The sequence below is a fragment of the Nyctereutes procyonoides genome, unplaced genomic scaffold (assembly GCF_905146905.1).
Source record: "Nyctereutes procyonoides isolate TBG_1078 unplaced genomic scaffold, NYPRO_anot_genome, whole genome shotgun sequence".
Lineage (NCBI taxonomy): Eukaryota > Metazoa > Chordata > Mammalia > Carnivora > Canidae > Nyctereutes > Nyctereutes procyonoides.
In genome coordinates this window covers 972,735-994,353 of record NW_026575022.1, presented here as the reverse complement: position 1 = coordinate 994,353, position 21,619 = coordinate 972,735, and the positions used below count along the sequence as shown (strand labels likewise).

At 46.0% G+C, this 21,619-nt stretch overlaps 1 protein-coding gene across 1 annotated transcript in view; it reads right to left on the bottom strand.

Annotated features, from left to right (window-relative positions):
- EPHA3 (EPH receptor A3) overlaps positions 1 to 21,619 on the bottom strand; it is a 321,670-nt gene that overhangs the window by 108,475 nt on the left and 191,576 nt on the right. Inside the window, exons 4-5 of the mRNA XM_055342322.1 lie at positions 9,090 to 9,245; positions 8,052 to 8,387 (exon numbers count right to left, since the gene is read on the bottom strand). Of these exons, the coding sequence (XP_055198297.1) occupies positions 8,052 to 8,387; positions 9,090 to 9,245 (492 nt within the window). The remainder of the gene's footprint in view (positions 1 to 8,051; positions 8,388 to 9,089; positions 9,246 to 21,619) is intronic.

The window sequence follows — 21,619 nt, the reverse complement described above, 5'->3', positions numbered from 1 at the left end:
TGAGCGCCTGCAGGCCCGCAGACGGCGGTTACCTCCAGGCTCCTTTGGATCTTTGACCTAAGTGTCCCCCCCCCCCCCCCCCCCGTCACAGCCACGTCTGCTGTTCCCAACGCCAGTGGGACAGCGAGGTGCACGCAGTCCGTGTGCTCCAGAATCAGGAATACAGAAGATTTAGCAACATCTGTTTTCTCCATGTAAAACATTAGGGTAGACGGCAGGGGCCGCCCGGGGGCCCAGCGGTTAGCGCCGCCTTCCTTCGGCCCAGGCGGTGACCCCAGGTCCCGGGATCGAGTCCCGCGTCCGGCTCCCTGCGGGGAGCCTGCTCCTCCCGAGACTGTGTCTCTGCCTCTCTCTGTGTGTGTCTCTCATGAATGGATAAATAAAATCTTCTAAAAACAAAACAAAAAAAGGATAGATGCTGAACGTAGCCAAAGGGAATGAATAGAGATCTGGGATTTGTTTTTTGTTTTTTTTTTTTTTTAGTTTTTATTTTATGATAGTCACAGAGAGAGAGAGAGAGAGGCAGAGACACAGGCAGAGGGAGAAGCAGGCTCCATGCACCGGGAGCCCGACGTGGGATTCGATCCCGGGTCTCCAGGATCGCGCCCTGGGCCAAAGGCAGGCGCCAAACCGCTGCGCCACCCAGGGATCCCTGGGATTTGTTTTTTGAAAGGACGTGTCGCTCATTCAAGATGTATTAAAGATAACCTATTTCTGATTCTACTAAGGGGCACCGTTGCTTCATTCCGCGCGGTAGCAGCCACACGACTATTGGCCACAAGGCTTCTAAAATCCCTTACTGGACATAAGTTGACAGGTACACTTAAAGGTACACTTAAGGATTGATTAATATTAGTAATGAAGCTCTGATTTGTAGTCCCAGCACTACTAAAGATAAATTCATAAAAAAAAAAAGAGAGAGAAAAAAATTATAATTGGATTTCTAGGTCAATGCCTTCACGTGATACTGATTTTTGACCAGATGAAAAGAAGATATGTGTCTTTGATCATCAGATCAAGTGGATGATAGAATCCATACCGTGTAAAGTGGAGGGCGGGCAAGTTTTCATTATATTGGATGATCTCTAAGATGTTATCCTCCTTTGCATAAATTAGTGGTCCTTCAATAGGACGTCCAAATACGGCTACATTGAGTTTTTTTTTTCTTTTCAATAATACTATTTTGCTGTTATTTTTTTTAATGGTGTGGCAGCCATGAAATTTGCAGAGTGAAATCCAGCACCTAGAAAGTCCTACAAATCAGTGTTGGATTCCCCTCCCTTCATATTTCTTATCTGACTTAATTCATAGGAAAAATTTTAATTTATTCATTATTATAAACACGAGCTATTTTATAAATAGGAACTTAAACAGAATATCACTAAGACTTTAGTGGTCCATTTGACAAAATTGACAAGTATCTGACATAATAGCAGGGAACAATGTGAATGTCCTGATTCTGAGAAATGTACTCAGGTTCTAAGAAATCACAGTGTTTTTAGGAAATTTTCACGGAGAAGCTAACAGCAAAGGGGCGCGTCATGTGCAATTTACTCTCAAGAGGTTCAGAAATGAATATATATATAGAGAAGGAGAAGAGGGGAGAGAATGATAAAGCCGTTATGGTAAAATGTTAACTTCCGAGGGATCTGGACAAGGGTTTAAGCACAAAATGTGTGCTCTACACACTACTTTGTCACATCTGTAGTACTTTCACACATCTTATGATAGAAATTGTATGCACACACGCAGAGCTCTACTAGGGTAAATTGAAAGATGAGGGCAAGTTCCATTCTCTCTAGGTAAGCATCGGGGTCAGGATCATGTTCATAAAGAAAAAATAAGTTTACACAGAACTAGAGAAAAATATTAATGTGCATGCCTGGAGCAAAGAAAAAATAAATTAATATTGGAGAAATAATGAAAAGGGAAATACTAGAGCAACAGCAGGGCCCAGATAGTGGAGGAACAACTAACATCAATTGAGAGAAACATGATGGCATTCACCCAAGTGTCAAGTTAAGGTTAGTTGATCCAGTGATTCTAGGACGGATGGCACTTGAGGGTCAACGATCTGGCAATCAGGAATCCAAGGAGAAAAAGGCCAAAATCCCTAAAACTTATTTTTTTGGGGGGTGAAGTTTATAGCTTGAAAGTTTTAAAATGCCATGTGAGAGTTGAAAACAATAATTGCAGATAACGTGAATTCTCATATAAGCCCAATGATGGTATTTATTTTGTTCTTTCATTACAATTAAGTCAGTCAAATTCTAAGAATTTTAATTACTGACTTTAATCCCTGCTCTTTTCAATATTGCTACTTAAAACACAAATTGAATGAAGTTACCCTCCCACTCAAAGTGTTTTTATCTTCATCCAAAACCCTATCATGTGACCTTCAGGTTGGTTGGCCGTCCTTGACGATCCAAACTGATTTCTTGTGACCCTTTTTCAAGTTCACTTTCCTCCTCCCAGCCTAGCCTTGCTGTCATTCAGGGAACTCAACTCCAGTACTGTGATATGACTTACATACTTCTTTTCCTTATATCTGATTTATTTCTATTTTTTCAGAGTACTTTTAACTCTTCCTCAAGGGCTTCCCTAAAATTTTTACCAAACGTAATTACATAGTGTCTTATACACATTTGTTCCATATATATTGTTTTTGATTCTATACTTGGCTGGAGCACATATGACATGAGGTGAAAGAGGCATTCAATGTACTTGTTGACCCATTAGCCCTTTTTACACCTATCTAAGTTGCTAAGCAGTAAAATGGTTTTATTTAAATGAATACATTTTAGTTCCTACTCTTTTTTATCTTGGAATCTCAACATAACTAAAAGACGACTGTTGCAGTTCATCACATCATTCATTCATAAATGCTCTCACCAGGAATTTTAGAAATGAACACTCCAAACAGAGGAAAAAGTATGAGGATCCAACACAACTGAAAGGAAGAATCAGTAGCATGTGACAACTTCTTAAATGTAGAAGGTGAACCAAAGATGCTTCCAAGTGTTAGATTAGAATCTGGTGAACTGGGGAATGGTGGTTACCTTGGCAGAGAGGAAGAAAGTAAGGAGAGGAAGTTGTTTGAGGGAGATTATATTTTAATTTTTGAATGGTAGAAATTTCCATCATTCATTCATTCATTCATTCATTCAACATTTGAGTGATTTTAAGGTGCTAGGAGGCACTGTTTCCGAGTCTGACAAAAACAAATGTGAACATCAGAGAGGGTCCACCGCCCCATGAAATTTATATTCTTCCTAACAATTTAACATAAAGATACAAATAGGAAATTATTACTGGTTTCCAGGAAGGGACTTGCTGTTGTGTGAAGGTAGAAATCAAGCCCTAGTATGAATGAGGGAACAAAAGAAGTAAGGATCACCCTACAAAACAAAACAAAACAAAACAAAACACCAAACTAACCTTAGACTGAACATTCAGAGAGAAACAGGATGAAACCTTGCAGACCGACACCCTGGTGTGTGTGTCTTACTACTCCTCCCGTTATCTCATTCCTCGGAACCTCCGCTAAGATGGAGGGAAACCTCTATAACTGCACAAAAAACAAAGAGCCAGGAGGCCGCATGTTGGGGATGTGGAAGGGGTTTGCTTGGGCACATTCTGCACAGGCTGTGGAATCTGCAGGGACCACGGGAGGACCGGAGGCCTAGGGAGCTGGGCTGGCAGTGCACGAGGAAGGCCAGCAGTTACTTTTTCCTCCTGCCCATTGTGGTCTCGCTGCGTGAGGACAGCGTAGGAGGGAAACACACCCGGGTGTCTTCCAACGTCAACACTCCCCTCACAGCCCCCTTCCCCTCGGGTTACCAGCATGGAAGGACTTCCCCAGGCCCTGAGCTGGGTGTCCTGTGCCTGGATTCAGTTCCTCTCCTTCTACCTGGAATCAGCTTCCGGTCCTCCAGGCTGGGGCTCCGTCCCCTTGCCCTCCTCTCAGTCGCTGAGCCTGAGTCCAGGTCAATCTGGAGCCTGGCTCTGATGCCACCAGCTGTGGGTCACAGTCCCACCACCTCCTCCCTGGGCTCCATCAGTTTGCTGGGGCAGCTCTTGGGTGCAGGAAGCACTGGGCCTACGGGGTTAGCAGCCCACCACACACAGATCCAACTGGGGGCAGGTGCAGGGGAGGGCCACCGAGCTTCCATCCTCTGTCCTGACGGGTTGCCCAACAGCACCAACCAGACACACTCTGAATCCTATCTTTTCACCCTTTAAGGAGGCTCATCACGTAGGCAACAGTGATTTTGTCCTTGGCCCCTGGTGACTGAATTGTGTTTCCAGCCCGTCTCCACCTTCTGATCCCTGGTCTGGTTTATCTGGCCATCCCCCCACCCCACCTTGTCCTTATGGGATTTCCAAAAGCCAACCTGTTAACATAAATGCAGGCCCTGTGGGAGGGGGTTATGACCAACAACATACACCTTAAGTACTCTGATCACTTGGGAAGTTCTAGGGGCTTTAAGGAGCCTTGTGCCCTGACCTGGGACCAACAACAAATACATCATTTCTTCTTGTAAATCACAGTATCCCAGAGGGAGGATCATCTGTGGAGAATGAGGGCACAAAAGACGAGATTGGGTTTGCAGAAGAGTAGGGATGGTAAGGGAGGTGTAGTGAGACCACCCCTGAGCAACCCCGGGGCAGATGACTGAGAGGGAGCACCAAGTACTAGAGGTGCACAGGTTAGAGCGAATGCTCCAGCAAGTCCCTCTCCTCTCCACGGCTCAGCATTTACTTCTGTAGCTCGTGGCATGGATCACAGGACGACAGAAACAGTATGAGGACGGAAGCAGGGAATGGAGGTGGGGCTGGGGATGGAAATGGGAGGTGGGGATCTTGGTGGGATGCTGGAAAAGCCTGTGGGGCTTAGTGTCTCCAGCTGTGAAACGGGGGTGAGGTGGACATCAGAGTGCAAGCCCCACAACCTGTCCTGGTGCTTCTGCCGCAGTCTGGCATGGTAGTGCTACGGGATGGAGGGACGGGGCACATCTGTGATGGGGGCTGAGAACCAGCAGCTAGGTATCCCAGCAAATATCTCAGCAGGTGTCGCAGCAGGTGTCCCACCAGGTATCCCAGCAGGTGTCCCACCAGGTATCCCAGCAGGTGTCCCAGCAGGTATCCCAGCAGGTGTCCTAGCAGGTGTCCCAGCAGGTGTCCTAGCAGGTGTCCCAGCAGGTGTCCTAGCAGGTGTCGCAGCAGGTGTCCCACCAGGTATCCCAGCAGGTGTCCTAGCAGGTGTCCCAGCAGGTGTCCCACCAGGTATCCCACACGGTATCCCAGCAGGTGTCCCAGCAGGGGACAGCGATCTCCGGGACTGAAAGGCAAACCCGCACCCTCGAGGAAGCAACCGCGGACCGGCGTTGGCACCAAGCTGCGCCTTCCCAGGCCCGCGACTCCGCGACGCCGGCTGTCGGCGCAGACGGGGCTTCGACCCCACGGGCACGCCGCGTGGAAGGGCTGAACCCCGGCCACGTTCACAGCCCCTGCCCCGGCGGGAGCCCGTTCTCAAGGCGGCCGGCCACTATCCAGCACAGGAGTGGAACTGCAGCCAGACGAGGCAGGCAGGGCTCCCTGGCCCCGCCGCCTGGCCCTGATCCTGCTCATGCTCCAACTGTGGGGTGTGGAGCCCCAACAAGGGTCTCCCCCACCCCAGGCACAGAGCAGGATTCAGACACCCCAAAGTGAATACATCAAATGCCTAGTGCTGCATCGTGTGGACACAAGTGTGATTCCCTAAAAAACAAACCAACGAACAAAACCCCAAACGATAGTGGGGTTAGAGGGAGTAGCTGCTGTGGTCCCTGCCGTGTGTGTCTCCCCTGTGACTTGTGACTGCGAGGCCAAAGCTCCAACCCCATTTACTTCCCGGTGTCTCGGCTGCTGGCGGTCGCCCTGACCCAGGGATCTGGAACTGTCAGCTTCCCGATGGATGCGCGTTGAGAGCCAGGGGCCAATGATAAGACAGGAAGGAAGGAGCTCCTGCTTGTTTCATACGTTTCTGTTTGACTTAGGAGATAATTATAACGCAGATGGATGCTCCTATTTTAAACAAGGTAGTAAATCAGTGTGAAATATAGGATTCGGGAAAGCCATTTGCCACATAATTACGATTTCTTAAAACCCCTGGTTCACTGAATACGAGAAGCTGTAATCAGGGAATATTTAGCAACAGCATCACTCATCTTTTTTGCTCTTGGAAGGCCGCTGGGCAAATCTAAGTCACCAGTGTTTTAAATACTATTAGTCACAAAGTTTAACTACCATTAGCTGAAGTGAAGCAAGAACATCTGTCGGCGGTATGGGATGTAGCTTCGAGGTGGGGGGGTCACAGAGTCAGGACGCAAGAGTTGAATCATGGTTCAGCTTCCTTCAAAGGCCCGTGTCTCCCGCAAGGAAAGTGCATTTGTCACCCAATGCCAGGGTGTAAAGGTGTGAGAGCTGCATCGACAGAGGAGGAAACAAGGAACAGCACAGGGATTCGGAATCAGAAAGTGAGACGATCGATCGCCCGGGGACCCGCAGGGGTAGTTAGAAGGGCTCTGAACTAGTGTAGACACCGCTCCGAGCGGCCAGCAGAGTCCCATGGGTGCCGGTTCCCCGGGTACCAGCTGGGCGACGTCTCTTGGCACCTGCCGGCCAGGTGAACCTAAGGTGGCGTCTTTCGGCGAGTTCCTGGGCTGCTGCTCTGGCCTTTGTCAGTTAGAGACACCCGAGTTGGCTCCCCACCCTTTCTACACCCTCCGGGACACTTGCCACCAGCTGGGGCAGAGGGCAGTCCCAGCAGACAGTCCCAGGCAGGGGGCAGGCGAGGCGGACTCGGCGTCCCGACTTCCAGCCCCAGGGTGAACCCCGTGCCTGCAGCCGGAGCCTCCTCAGGGCACAGCCTGGCTCCCCACTACCCCCATTTGGGCTCCACCATTTATCTGTGTGTAGATGATGGGCCCTGACTGCTCGCTGGCGGCGGAGGCCCCCCGAGGTCGCACCTTGGAGCAACGAGTGTGCAAGGATCACAGCCCCGCCGCCGCCGGGCCTGTGGGCCACCGGGGCCACGGGCCTCTTCATCGCCGGTGTCACCACCTGCGCGGCTCTTGTCTGCTACACCCCTCCCCGTGTTGGACACAATCACAACTACAATCTCAGAAACAATTTTGGACTCTGCTCCATTTGTGAAACAAAATAAAACAAAAGCGATAGTAAAGAGGTCATAAGGGTTCCCAGAAAACGGGAAAGCAGGGAAGGTGTAAGGTGACCGGGGAAGAGATGCGCCAGCCGCCCAGAAAACACCCGGCGGAGGCCAGATAAAGAAAACTGAGGCCTGCCTGTCGTCTCATTTTTCCAGTCCACGTTCCAGGGCCTTGGCTTAGCACCTGCCGACGGACTAGTTTGTTTTAATTGGAAAAAAAAAAAAAATCTGTCAGTGCAAAATGCAAAAGTGACTTACATTTGTGATAGTTTTACATCAACGGTTCTCCACCAAGACCTCCTGTCACTACGCTTCTCTGGAAGTTCGATACTTTGAATATTTAAGTACAAGTCATTCCTATCAAATAAAATGTGTTCGTTTTCTTATTTTTAATTAATCAGAGAATTATCTCTGAGCTGTGATACTCAGGGCTTCCGAGGAGCATACAATAATTGAATAAAGATATAAAAATAAGGTATAATTATAACTAAGGTAAAGAGATTTCTAATTTTAAGCATCCTGCATAGCCTTTTACAAGCTCTTTAAAAATATCCCAACGTCCCAAGGAGCCCCGACAAGTACCATCTCCGGTGCGCCAATTACTTAAAGATCCCAAATTGAAAAGCAGTGGATTAAACTAGTTCAAACTGATCTAATACGTATATTATGCCTGCCCGGAGAAGTGCGTGCCGTTATTCAAGGTAGCCTCGCTGCCGAGATGGGTCAGAAAAGAAGATGCTGGGGCCCTTGCCAGCAATTTTTCCCACCCTTCTTTCCACTCCGCCAGTCGGCAGGGCTCCCCGGCTCGAGCCGGGGCGGGCGGGCGCCCAGGTGGACTCACCAGCCTGGTTGGTGGTGATGCTGACGGCGGCGAACTGCCGCGGAGGCGAGCTCAGCTCTGACACCCCGTTGGTGGCGTCGATCTCAAAGGTGTAGTTAGTGTGAGCCAGGAGGTCGGTCACCGTCACCGTGGTGTTGGCGAGTCCGAACTGTCGGGGCAGGAAGCGGACATTTGGGCTGCACGGCTCACACTGCTGTACGTTCCACCCACATTTCCTACATATGACATTGAAGGTGACATCCTTCCGGCCTCCCGTGTCCAGGGGCCAGCTCCAGTCCAGGATGACCGAGGTCTCGTTGATGTTGGAGATGACATTTCTTGGTGCAGACGGAGGTCCTGCAAAGCAGTTCAACAAGGACTGATGAGCCTCACTGCTGCTTTCCACTCCCAGGGCCGTAGATAACCTACAGGGGCACCGAGGGAGCTAAATAGCCATCTTGCCTCTATTACCCACTGCACTCGTCCTTGGGGGGTCCACGAGCTTATAGACGCAAGGGTTCAAGAGCGCGGGCCTCCCTGGGCCACGAACGGGGGAGTTCTGGCTCGAGGCTGGAGGCCCGCTCCCCAAGGCCAGCAAGGGAATTCACTACTAAATTCAATGCCCTTGCGGATAGCTATGAAAACTTTCCTATTAGTTTTATAAATCTCAGTCCTTTTTCCCTGTGACCTATGACCAGCATGTAACAAGAGGGAATAGAAATGTACAAGCGCAGATCCCACAGCTGTCGCCTCCCTATCCTGTCAAATGTAACACAAGACGGAAACCAAGATAAAGAAAATTCTCTTTCTTTCTGGGGGTCCTGCCGCAGGAAGTGCTCTAAAAACTCATTCGTGTTGCGTGATGAGTGTCGCATGTGTGGTGAGCGAAGCGTGGGGAGTGAAGCAAGGGAAGCTTTCAGTTTGCACGTGGATAACGGAAAGAAATGGGCCAAATGCTTTAAAAAAATAAAAATAAAGAGGCACAATAACAAGAAGAAAAAAAAAAAAACAACAAAATAAACCAAACATGGAAGCATGGGTTGCAGCAGAACTACTCACGGGTACAAGCCATGGATGGAGGGTCTTTGTCTGCTCGGAAGTAATTATTCTCACACCTGCAGTTCACGGAACCATCTTCGTGGGTGGAACTGTGCGGAGGGCACTTGGCACACTTCATGTTACCGTCCGAGGCCTTGTAGAAACCTGGTCGGCAAGCTACAAACAAAATGACTTGTTTTAAAAGCCTGTGGTCATTTTGAAAATGTATTTTTGAAAATATGTAAAGCAGATTTCAGAATGTTAGGGAATGCATGCACTAGGAATAAAAATCCGTTGTTTTTTTTTTTTCCCCCTCCCAGGATTTACAGAAGCCCATCCTGTGGCCCAGTGTCGTTTCTCCACATATACATCTGAATTTGCACCAACTCGTAAGGGGAAAAAACCTCCGAAGATTTAGATTATTTTGGCACTAGAGTGTGATGAAATTTCCAGCTCCTGTTTTCACAGCTTTCCTTGGCATTGAGCTCCTTGTGGAGAAAACACAGCAAAGCCATGTCACCATGTAGCCGCTCCCTTCTAGAACAGGATGCCATGTGCACACTCTGAACTGCAGTGAGCGCTGCATTCCACACGCCACCGCTTTTCACTGGTTTCCGTGTACCGCTCTCGCAAGCGTAAGCAGCCGAGGGAACAGATCGTGGCTTCGTTATTCTATGATTCTTTTTTTAAAAAAGATTTTATTTATTTGAGAGAGAGAGAGAGAGAGAACGAGCAGGAGGGAGGGACAGAGGCGTAAGGAGAGGCAGGCTTCCCTCTGAGCGGAGGCCTGATGGACACGGGGCTCGGCCCCAGGACCCCAGGATCACGACCTGAGCTCAAAGCGCTTAACCGACTGAGCCACTATGTTAAGAATCTTGATGCATGGTTCTCGGGAGCTATGTCTTTTTTTTTTTCCTTCTGCCTCGACAGTGTTGCACCTTAACTTCTATGGCAATGGCTTGAACGGAAGATTAATGTATTTCCTTGTCTGTATCTCAAATACATGGGGAGTATAATTTTTATCTAAACTGATCTACCTGTGAATTATTACTAGATTACAAGTTTTTTTTTTTTAAGATTTTTTTTTTTTATTTTAGGGATGCCTGGTGGCTCAGCGGTTGAGCATCTGCCTTCAGTTCAGGTCCTGGGATCCAGCCCCACCTCTGGCTCCCTGCTCAGGGGAGAACCTGCTTCTCCGTCTGCCTCTCCGCTACTCCTCTCCCAACTCACGTTTTTTTTTTTTTTTCCTCTCTCTCTCTCTGAAATAAATAAATAAAATCATAAAAAAGATGTATTTATTTAGAGAAAGACCCTGAGATCATGACCTGTGTTAAAATCAAGAGTTGGCTGCTTAACCCACTGGGCCACTCAGGTGCCCCTCAATCAAAACTTTTTAAGTAAGTGTGTCTTCTTTTTTTCTGGACTTCTCAGAATGACATTTCTTTTTTTTATTTTTTTTAATTTATTTTTTTAGATTTTTATTTATTTATGATAGTCACAGAGAGAAAGAGAGAGAGAGAGAGAGGCAGAGACACAGGCAGAGGGAGAAGCAGGCTCCATGCACCGGGAGCTCCACGTGGGATTTGATCCCGGGTCTCCAGGATCACGCCCTGGGCCAAAGGCAGGCGCCAAACCGCTGCGCCACCCAGGGATCCCCAGAATGACATTTCTTAAAGCCCAATGAACTGGTCATGAACTATCGATTTCAGCCACCCATTTACTGTTCTTTATGTATTTATTGCTCTTACAGAAATATGCCTCCACTCTATTATTTTTGTTTAATCTTATGTAAGATTCAAAATACTGTAATGTTTCCTGGGATTCAATTCCAGAATTACATTGACAACGGAAATCACGGTGAAAACCCTACCAAGAAGTCTCCTGAAATTGTTTTGAGGATTTTGAAGGTCCCAATTTTTTAAGTTTCCCCCAGATTATCTTTGCAAGTCAGTGATTTCTTAAATCTCCACTACTTAATATCAATGCTACATTGAGATTTGATGGCATAAAGCTCTGACATGTAAAATATTCCCTATACATTTTATCATTGAATCCCAGAATTCTCCTGTATCAACTTCATAGTGGGAATAACAGGTTATCTGCACACAAGTAAAGCCTCTATGGACAAACCTTAACTTTTATAATCATTAAAAGCATTTTGAAAGATAACACATTACATCCAGAATATCTTCCCACTGGACGTTTCTTGAGAAACACACCGCCGAGAGAGATACGCCGTCAGGATGCACAGTTACACTAACTAAAAATGATAGCGATCTTTAACCTAATCTTGCTGTTTTCTAGTTTTATTAAGAATGGCTGCACTAGGGTTATCTTGCATTACATTGAACAGCTTTTGGTGCCACATGGACAGCCGCTCAGATAAATTCTATCACCCCAACCAAACACGAATTAGGTGTTGAACACTGTTCCTGAGCACTGGTTAGAAACTTCCACTCATATCTCATGTCATATCGCCTGGGGCGGAATGATATAAAGTACAAACAAACCATGCACTTAACTTCTGGTTTCAATTTAGCTCATCGAGCGCTTTTAAATTTGCAAGAGGGCAATGCCGAGTCTTTAAAAGATTGGGTTGCAGTGCTTCATTTTGTGTCTTTGGTTGCTTATAAGTTTATCTGTATGATTTTATTTGAGGTTTTTACTGCTTTTACAACATTTAGCATAAAGGTATTCACTAAACACTCAATCACTTTTTGTTAATATTACGAATGGCTATACTCGGGCATTTAAGGAAAAGACAAGGCAGTCACATAATCACTTCTTAGCTACAGCACAGGACTTGTAATAATAACAGGAAAGCAGCTATAGTTTGTAAACCGAAAAGTTAAAAATGTGATTCATACTAGTAACTAGACTTTCTCTAAATACGATTGAATAATCTTAGATAAAATAAAAGGAAAAGGTACATAGACACATATATATTCAGTCTAATAAATGCTTGTCCATCATTTACTGGTGTTCAAGGACTCTGTTAGCCTTGAAGATACAGACGTCCCTGATTCTGTCCATTCAAAAGGGCCTTTGCGATGGAAAGCAGGCACCAGGCATTTCACTCAGGCCACGTGGAGCAAGCATTCCATTCTGACTGAGCCCTTGGAAGGAACCACAGGGAGGGAATCCCATGTGAGCAAGATTGGAAAATATAGTAAAAGTTGGCCTGTAAACAGCAAAATCAAATACACAAATAGATGAAGGGAAGGACAAGCTGTTAAGCCGAGGAACACAGTGGGTGCCATGGGTCTCATGCTGAACACCTGCTTTCTGCTTGCTCATAGAAGGTGACCTTGCTCAGAATCGCAGTGGGCCGAGTCCTCCCTCACACAGACATGGTCGTTATGGGTGGCCGGTGAGCCCCGAAAGAGGGGCGGAGAGATACAGAAATCTGATGAAAGTCTTGGAAATACCTTTTTTTTTTTTTGTTTCCCTAAGAAGATGGTCCAAGTGTAATGGAAGCTGCTTTACATGCATTAGTCCCATTGATTCTCAGCGTAATGGTTTATGTACAACAAAGGCCAAGAAAAATAATTGTGGATCCTGAACCTGCTGATTCAGCTAGCACCTGTCTCTCAAGATTTCTTATAACGGTGGAAAAATAACACCCTCCCTATCTGTTTAAGTCGCCACGGGCAAGCTTCTTATCCCTGCAGCAGAAAGTATTTCTGAAGGATGGAGGGCACATGGAGAACGCAGTTTGAGGGGTATAGCCGGGATAGCCCCTGCTTTGCATCCTCTGGCCCTGGTGGCTAGCTGATGGGCTTTACCCATCCAATGTGCTGGTATTCATCAGATTTCAAGTATGTGCAGAGTACAATAATAGACCCTAAATAGTAATAGTGTAGACATCCTTACTCTTTCTGAAAGACTTTCGTATGTACCATCTCAATGGAATCTCACAGCAGTTGTATTGAAATTACTGGGGCAGATACTAATCTGTTCACTTTACAGAACGGACAATTGAAGCACAAACAGAAGAAAAATAGCGTGTCCAAGATAACAAAGAATTCAATGGTATGATCTGAAAAAGAGATTTTTCTGCTGTAACTGGAAGCAAAGTATTCTCTAAAACCATGGAATCTTTTCCTACTAATTCTAAGCTGCCCTTATGTTGTTGAAGAATAGTCATTGAAAACTGATTTAATTAAACAGATGCAAGTCTTTTGCCATCTACTCCTAGTAAGAAACTATTTCAGAAAGGGCAATGTTTTCTCATCATCCCCCATTTGATGCCTAATATTGTTATGGGGAGATGAGCAAAAGTGTTTCTTCTTTCAGTTGTCAAATTCAGGAATAGCACAACCCACACTATATGTGGGAGTCACACAAGTAAATTTTTCCATTCTTGCTAAAAGTATCATCTTTAAATCTTCTACTGAAACTGCCCAACAAATTTGACTATGACTCAATAATTTATATTCATTAATAAAATTATACTGGCAGGAAACTCTTTAAATGTATAAGGCAAAATTCTTTGTATAGCATACTTACTTCTGAATTTTTCTCATCAACAATCTCCCTTGTAGTCAATTTGTGCTTAAATACTTATCTATTATACCATCTTCATCTTTAAAAAATTCCCCTGGAAGAATTAGGAATTTTACCTCTAAGGGGCATTAATACTCGTGTTTTAGTATCTTTTTTACAGTAATAAAAGCAACAATTGTTATTTGAAAGCACCTCCTTTGTCTTTGAATGGAAAACTAGTGATAAAACAATCAATACATTTCCTTCATTTAAGTATTATTTCAGAGACTGAGAAGGTTCGGCAAAAAAAAAAAAAAAAAAAAAAAAAAAAAAAAAGCTAAAGGAGTAGAAAGTAATGTTTTCTTTCATTACTCAGGGGAAATTTTAATCAACTTATTACAGAATATCAAAGAAAAAAGAATAGACAAAAGCATACTAAGTCAGATTTATCCAAGTTTATGTTATAAAATTTAAAAAAAACCACAATCTGTAGATAGCTAAGGCCTTCCCTGGTGCAGGCCAGCTCCTAAAGCAATATTCATGTAAGGTGGATAAACACATATTCAAAACCTCAGCAGTTTAGCGCCGCCTTCAGCCCGGGGTGTGATCCTGGGGACCTGGGATCGAGTCCCACGTCGGGCTCCCTGCATGGAGCCTGCTTCTCCCTCTGCCTCTCTCTCTGTGTGTCTCTCATGAATAAATAAAGAAAATCTTTAAAACAATAAAAAAATAAAAACAAAACCTCCACCAAAAATGACGAATTCTGATTTACAAATTTCAGGTAACCTAGCTTATATGTTCTTATCAGCCAAACAACTGGTAAAATCATTTCGCAGATTTCAGTCCCGGGGGAGTGAAACCAAAGAGCAGCTAAACTGTTTCATGTCACTTGAGTGGAGGTAAATTACCACCCTACTTTTTGTAGAAATGTTTTATTCCCCTGTGTTAGTGAAGATTTTTGAAGTAGTTAAATGGGGCAGAAGCTCTCATCTTTGATTCTGTGTTGATAAATCAGAGTAAGATGATCCATGAGTCTAAATTAATAACCATTCAAAACCAGCCAGAGGTATCACTTCCTCAAACCCTACTAGATAGCAGCCCGGATTTCTTAAGTAATGCGACTTATTCAGACGATGTTTGGATTTTGTTTATGCATTTTCCCCAGACAAATATGTATCAATCTCCCAAATGACCTAGACATTTTATTGTGTCCAGTCTTACAGGGATAAAAGCTACAATCCTAGCTTTAAAAAGATCAAATCCATATGGCACGGTTATTTTAGAGATGGACCTCCTTGCTTGAAAATGTGAGTGCTATGGTAACTCTCAGTATGATATTTTAATGTTATCTTCACCAAGAAATTCCTTAATTTCTTTTCTTTTAATCCCAAGACTTCAAGTTGTTTTCAGCATCCTATAGGAAGAGCACTGGACTAGGAAGGAAGAAATGAAGGTTATGATCTAGTCTTTTCTGCTAATTGGGTATTATCTCAAAGTCATTGACAAAGAGTATTCAAGTTTTAATGAGGTGACCTCCTCTTCTATAAATAAGTCTGAAGTTCCATTTGCAGTAATTACCATGTGTTCCCAGGTTAGACCCTGAACAATATAGAGACAAGAGTTATTTCCAATTCATCTCGTACACCAAGTGTCCAGCACATTGTCCAGCACCCTGCAGCTGATGAGATACGCATTTTTGAAGTGAATGAGCACCTGCAAACCAATTGTACTCTCTACGCTTCTATTTTTTTTTTTTCATTTGTCAAGTGATGGGCATTGACTAACTTATCTCTATAAACTCTTCAGGTTGACACTTTATTTTTTATTTTTTAAAGATTATTTATTTATTTATTTATTTATTTATTTATTTATTTATTTATTCATGATAGACATGGAGAGAGAGAGAGAGAGAGAGAGAGAGAGAGAGAGAGGCAGAGACACAGGAGGAAAGAGAAGCAGGCTTCATGCGGGGAGCCTGATGCAGGACTCGATCCCGGGTCTCCAGGATCGCGCCCCGGGCCAAAGGCAGGTGCTAAACCACTGAGCCACCCGGGGGATCCCCCAGGTTGACACTTTAAAAGATTAATATCTTTTGTACCAAAACTTGTAAAATTCCTAGAACTTTCTAAGTAGAAAAAAAAAAGGCAGATTGACATATCTTCACTTCCATCACAGCTTTAAGGATAACAATTAACCACTGAGGGTACCTGGATGGCTCAGTGGTTGAGTGTCTGCCTTTGGCTCAGGTCGTGATCCCTGGGGTCCTGGGATCAAGTCCTGCATCGGGCTCCCCACAGGGAGCCTGCCTCTCCCTCTGCCTATGCCTCTGCCTCTGCCTCTCTCCCTCTGTGTCTCTCATGAATAAATAAATAAAATCTTTTTAAAAAGTAAAATAAAGTAAGCCACTGAAATTATAAAATCACACAGGGCAACGAGACAAAGAAAATAGTTTTCTTCTGACTTCAAAGAAATATCTTTGAAAAAGAAATAACAGATTTTTATACTCTTTTCAATGTTTTTCTGTATCAAAGCAATAGGTATTCAGAGGGCATGCTGATTTTGTGACTGGATGGGTTGAAAAATAAATTGACCACTAAATTAATAATTCCCTATTTCATACTTAACCAATGGCACAATAAAACTATATTTGATTTTATGTACATTTTAGATAGAGTAGGATGTTTAAGATTTTGAGAATCTTGTGGGAATGAAAAAAAATAAAATTATTGATATTATTCTCTTTAATTTTGTAAAATGTAAGATGATGTGGGTTTTTTTTTTTTTTTAGATTTTATTTATTTATTCATGACAGACACACAGAGAGGGAGAGAGAGAGGCAGAGACACAGGCAGAGGGAGAAGCAGGCTCCACGCAGGGAGCCCGTTGTGGGACTCGATCTTGGGTCTCCAGGATCACACCCTGGGCTGAAGGTGGTGCTAAACCTCTGAGCCACCCAGGCTGCCCTGATGTGGGTTTTTTAATGACAAAAATGAGCACAAGATTGAAAAAACAATTTAAAAGAGAATACATTTGTCTTCTGTTACTCTGCAGTGAGGTTGTCTTTTCCTTGATAATCTAGATTTTAGTTCCTCTAGTTTACATGCTGAATTCATGAGAATATGCTTGCTCATTTATTGAATGCATCCCCAAACTTATTGAAAAGCCCCAAGATAGGCCACAGTGGAGCCAAAATGATAACGCCCTTGCAAAATGTTAATTAGCTATTGAGAAACACTAAAAATATGAATAATAGGAAGCCAAAATAATACCAATTTGTAGTGAATGAATTAAAAATATTCTGGGAGTCTGCTGATTCCATATCTATGAAGAGGTAACAGTAAAACAGGAACTAGTGACTACAGGTCAATAGGTGGGTAAAAAAACAGTAAAACAGGAAATAGTGACTACAGGTCAATAGGTGGGTAAAAAAACAAACTATCAGCTTTGGAAAATAACAAGGAAAAAGTATGAAATAGCATCATGAGCACTATGTATACAATGAATAATTATAAAAAAGCTTCAAGAAAGAACCTTGGCCTTATTCCCAAAGCACATAGCATACTTCCTTCTCAGTCATAATTAATGGGTTTGAGCTCCGCTGATAGAGAGAATGGGTAAAGTTACCATAGTGAAAGGAAAACAAATGCACTTAGTAAACCAGGGTGGCTACTGTTGAAAGAAAGTAGACAGCCTTTCAATTGCAAAGTGAATTTTGTCTCCAGTTGACTAATGTGGTTGACTTTTAAGAGAAAACATGGTCCTAATTAAGGGTTAAAAGGCTCATTTCAATTTGAATTAACTTTAAATTAAAAAATAAAGCTGTTGGTAAATAGGTCCCTTTTAGTATTCAGACGTGAGCTCCACGTACACAGGGCTATATTATCAATTCCCAGCCATAAACACAAACTAATGACCAGAACCAGCACTGACTAAACAGATGATTTCCTGGCCTTGCAATTCCAGGCCTGACAGGGTCTATTTGCTGGTACAAGGTCAAAGCAACTGTTTATTCCCAAAATGAGCTGCAGTCCACAGTCCTACAGGAACTCTATTCTTTGCCATTTGAATAGAGGTACAAGGCTTTGAGGCAAGACTGAGGCATTTCAATACACTGGAAGTGGCTACGTTCAGTCATTAAAGCCTGCCTGCCATGTGCAGCATTTATAAAGTGATCAAGTGTTTCCTTCTTCTGTTCCTTCCACTGTTCGATAAAAAAAGGCAGACGGCAAAATGCCACCACACCATAAAACACAACAGGATCAGGCAATCTAGTGTGGCTCAGAGATGGCTTAGTAACAAGACTTCATTGTGCTTGTTGTGGTTTGATCAGGTTCAGCAGGACAGGTGCCGGTGACACTGTGGTATGTCCAATGCACGTTTGCCACAAAGGGAATGCGGAACAGCCCCCGATGCTAAGGACCTTGTGTCTGGCCAGCTTTTCAGTTGTCTTCCACTTTAAGGGAAGAACCGTGAGTCCTAAGAGTAGCACTGCTTGAGCTTCTCTGTCCGTAATTATCCATGCCCAGAGAAGACCCATGAACCAGGTCTACGAACCCACAGGACTGTGTACACAATGACACGTAAACACTAAAGGAGGGGAAAAGGAGAGAGAAGAGGGAATATGAAACAGAAAATCCTTTTTATGGGGTTCTGTGACGGTGACTGTAAAATGTGCAGCACCCAAATCCATAGTCATGGCACACTGAGAGGCAGCCTGGAAAAGACTTTCAGAACAGGTCCAAAAGTTTTCTTTAGATCAGACTAGCACTGGAAATGTCTAAGAAAATTATTCCTAGGAAGGGATTTTCTGGAGAAGGTAAATCACTTCTATATTTAAGAAGTCCTATAGATTAGCATTCTCCAGGCTGCCCTGGAACCTAGCCAGAGCACGGAAGTCAGCAGCCCAATGCTTATTTTCATGAACTAATTTTAGAATAGAATTTCCATAACAGGCTTGTAATCACCCAGAGTAGGAGCCCGAGACACACATCATGAAGACTTAGAGGAAAAAAAAAAAAAAGAAGAAGACGACTTAGATGTGATTTCCAAAGGATCTATTGCATGTGAATGCACGAAGCACAAATATGTAATACGGACAGGTTAGAAAGAACACTGTCTCATCTCAGAAAAGTGGTTGAACTAAGCCATGGTCATACATTTTCACAAATAAATTACATTATATTCATACATTTATCCGATGGAGCTGATGTCTTGCACAGAAAGGCGCTCATGACACTCTTCTGGGAAAAGCAGGATAAAACAATAAATACGGAATGCTGTTTTTATTGTTTATCTACACTTACGTATCATCCTTATCGTGAGTCTAAGGACAAACAAAAACTACGGAGGTTTTGGAAGGGAAAAGACTGCAGCAGGCACACACAGCAAGGCCACCTCGCCTGCGTCCATGGGCATCGTGTGTGAGCTGCACGCTGGCAGAGACTCACATGGGGAGCAGCCCCGGGCCTCCCACTCCCACCGCGGTTCTCACCACTTCCTTTCCTGCTCTACTGCTCTAGGTCTGGCCCTTTTCCTCTTCTCTCTTCTTTAAAGAATGCAGCACGGGGGACGGTTATCGTCGGTTGTGAGCCTGGACAGCTCCACGAACGTGACTCTCACCCTTGGTTTTTGTTTTAAAGGACTTTATTTATTTATTTATTTATTCCTGAGAGACACGGAGAGAGAGGCTGAGACCCAGGCAGAGGGAGACGCAGGCTCCTGCGGGGCCCGATGCGGGACTCAGTCCCGGGACCCGGGGTCACGCCCTGGGCAGAAGGCAGGGGCTCAACCGCTGAGCCGCCACCGGATCCCGTCTCTCACCCTTTGGATCTCGAGTAAATATGCCTCCCCCGGGAGCATTCACACAGCAAATCGCACAGTTTTTCAAATTCAGGATTTAATGGAAAACCTATAAAAGGTAAAAAATTCAGAGGAAGAACAAAAAAAGAATTCTGCGCGTGCTGCAAGACAGCACGAAGGCAGGCACGATCCTGGTTCTAGGGCTAGTTGTCCACGCACCTGAAGAGAAGACCACCACCGAGACCTGGGAGAAACGATGACATCATCATATTTTATCAGAAGTCCTTTAGGTTTGCTTTACTTTCCCGGTAAGTTTATTTTAAAATAATGTCTCTCCCCCCCCCCCCCCCCCCCGAGGAAAGACCTCTCCAACTTTCAAACTTGCACCTTAATTCATCATATCATCCTATCAGTTTCTCAGTCCATTTCTACCTTGTGAAAATTATTAAAATGATGTTTGATAATATTGTGGTCAAACATAATGGGGTTAACATAAACATAAAAAATGTGTCATTTTTATGTTGAGTATTCACTTGACGAGGACAACATATAACCAAGTAGACGTGAGCAACTTAAAAGCACCCAATATGTGCTTTGAGCGCCTTCACGGCTAACACTTGTAAGGTAACAGAAACAAAGTGGATTAGTGTCATTCCAGGGTCTCTTTCTTCATGTATTTTTATGTTTATGGTAAATACTTGCCCTGAGATAAAAAATGGGGATTTCTACTCAACATATTCTGAGATTTTATTCCCTAAATGGGTAAACGTGAACTTCACAAAGAAAACATAATAAACAAATAGAGGCCCATAAGTAGATGCCCACGGGGTCCACAAAACTATTAGTCAAACAAGCAGTTCATCAAAATTTCCACCAATCATCTATTTTGAAACTGTTAGGGAGGACAGGTATTTATAACCGGCTAAGAACTTGAAGAACACAGGTGTCCCCCCCGCGTAAGGAGACGAGCGCCATTCCTGAGGGTCCCCAAGCAGCGCTCCTGCTTCCTGCCCTACCTGACAGGCTCCCCGGGGGCAGACCCAGGAATGCCCCGCTCTCCTGGGGGGGGGGTCCCTCACCTGGGGGGGTTGGAGGATGCTCTCCTGGGGGTTCTCTTCTGGGGGGGTGGGGATGCTCTCCTAGAGGGGTCGTTCTCCTGGGGGGGCACTCTCCTGGGGGGGCACTCTCCTGGGGGGGCACTCTCCTGGGGGGTCGCTCTCCTGGGGGGGCACTCTCCTGGGGGGGCACTCTCCTGGGGGTCTCTCTTCTGGGGGGGGTGGGGATGCTCTCCTGGGGGGTCCTTCTCCTGGGGAGGTCGCTCTCCTGGGGGGGCACTCTCCTGGGGGGGTGGGGATGCTCTCCTGGGGGGGGTCGTTCTCCTGGGGGGGCACTCTCCTGGGGGGTCCTTCTCCTGGGGGGGTCGCTCTCCTGGGGGGGCACTCTCCTGGGGGGGCACTCTCCTGGGGGTCTCTCTTCTGGGGGGGGTGGGGATGCTCTCCTGGGGGGTCCTTCTCCTGGGGGGGTCGCTCTCCTGGGGGGGCACTCTCCTGGGGGTCGCTCTCCTGGGGGGTCCTTCTCCTGGGGGGGCACTCTCCTGGGGGGGCACTCTCCTGGGGGTCTCTCTTCTGGGGGGGTGGGGATGCTCTCCTGGGGGGGGTCGTTCTCCTGGGGGGGCACTCTCCTGGGGGTCGCTCTCCTGGGGGGTCCTTCTCCTGGGGAGGTCGCTCTCCTGGGGGGGCACTCTCCTGGGGGTCTCTCTTCTGGGGGGGTGGGGATGCTCTCCTGGGGGGGGTCGTTCTCCTGGGGGGGCACTCTCCTGGGGGGGTCCTTCTCCTGGGGGGTCGCTCTCCTGGGAGGCGCTCTTCGGGGGGGGGGGCGCTCTCCTGGGGGTCGCTCGCGGCCTAGCCACGCGGAGGCCATCGGCTGCTCTGACCACCTGGGGCGGTAACCAGAGGGGCCTCCAGGCGTGGGGCGTCCGGGCCGCCCCGTCTGGCTGTGCGCCCGCCCCCGGCCCTGTGCGGCTGGAAGTGAGCAGGCCGCGGAGGCCGCGCGTCAGGGCCGAGGCCGCGCAGGTGCCTGGGCTCCGAGAGGCCGCCCTCGCCTGGTGGCCGCGGCCCTGCAGAGCGGTGTCCTCCAGCGGCACGTCCGCGCGCGAGTCAGCCGGCGGCCGTGGCGGAGGAAAGTTCCCGTGACTGGGGACAGCCTGGCCCCGGGCGCTCCTCGCGGCCTGCACGGTGCGCGCTCGGCGGCCGCCCCTTGCTCTGTGC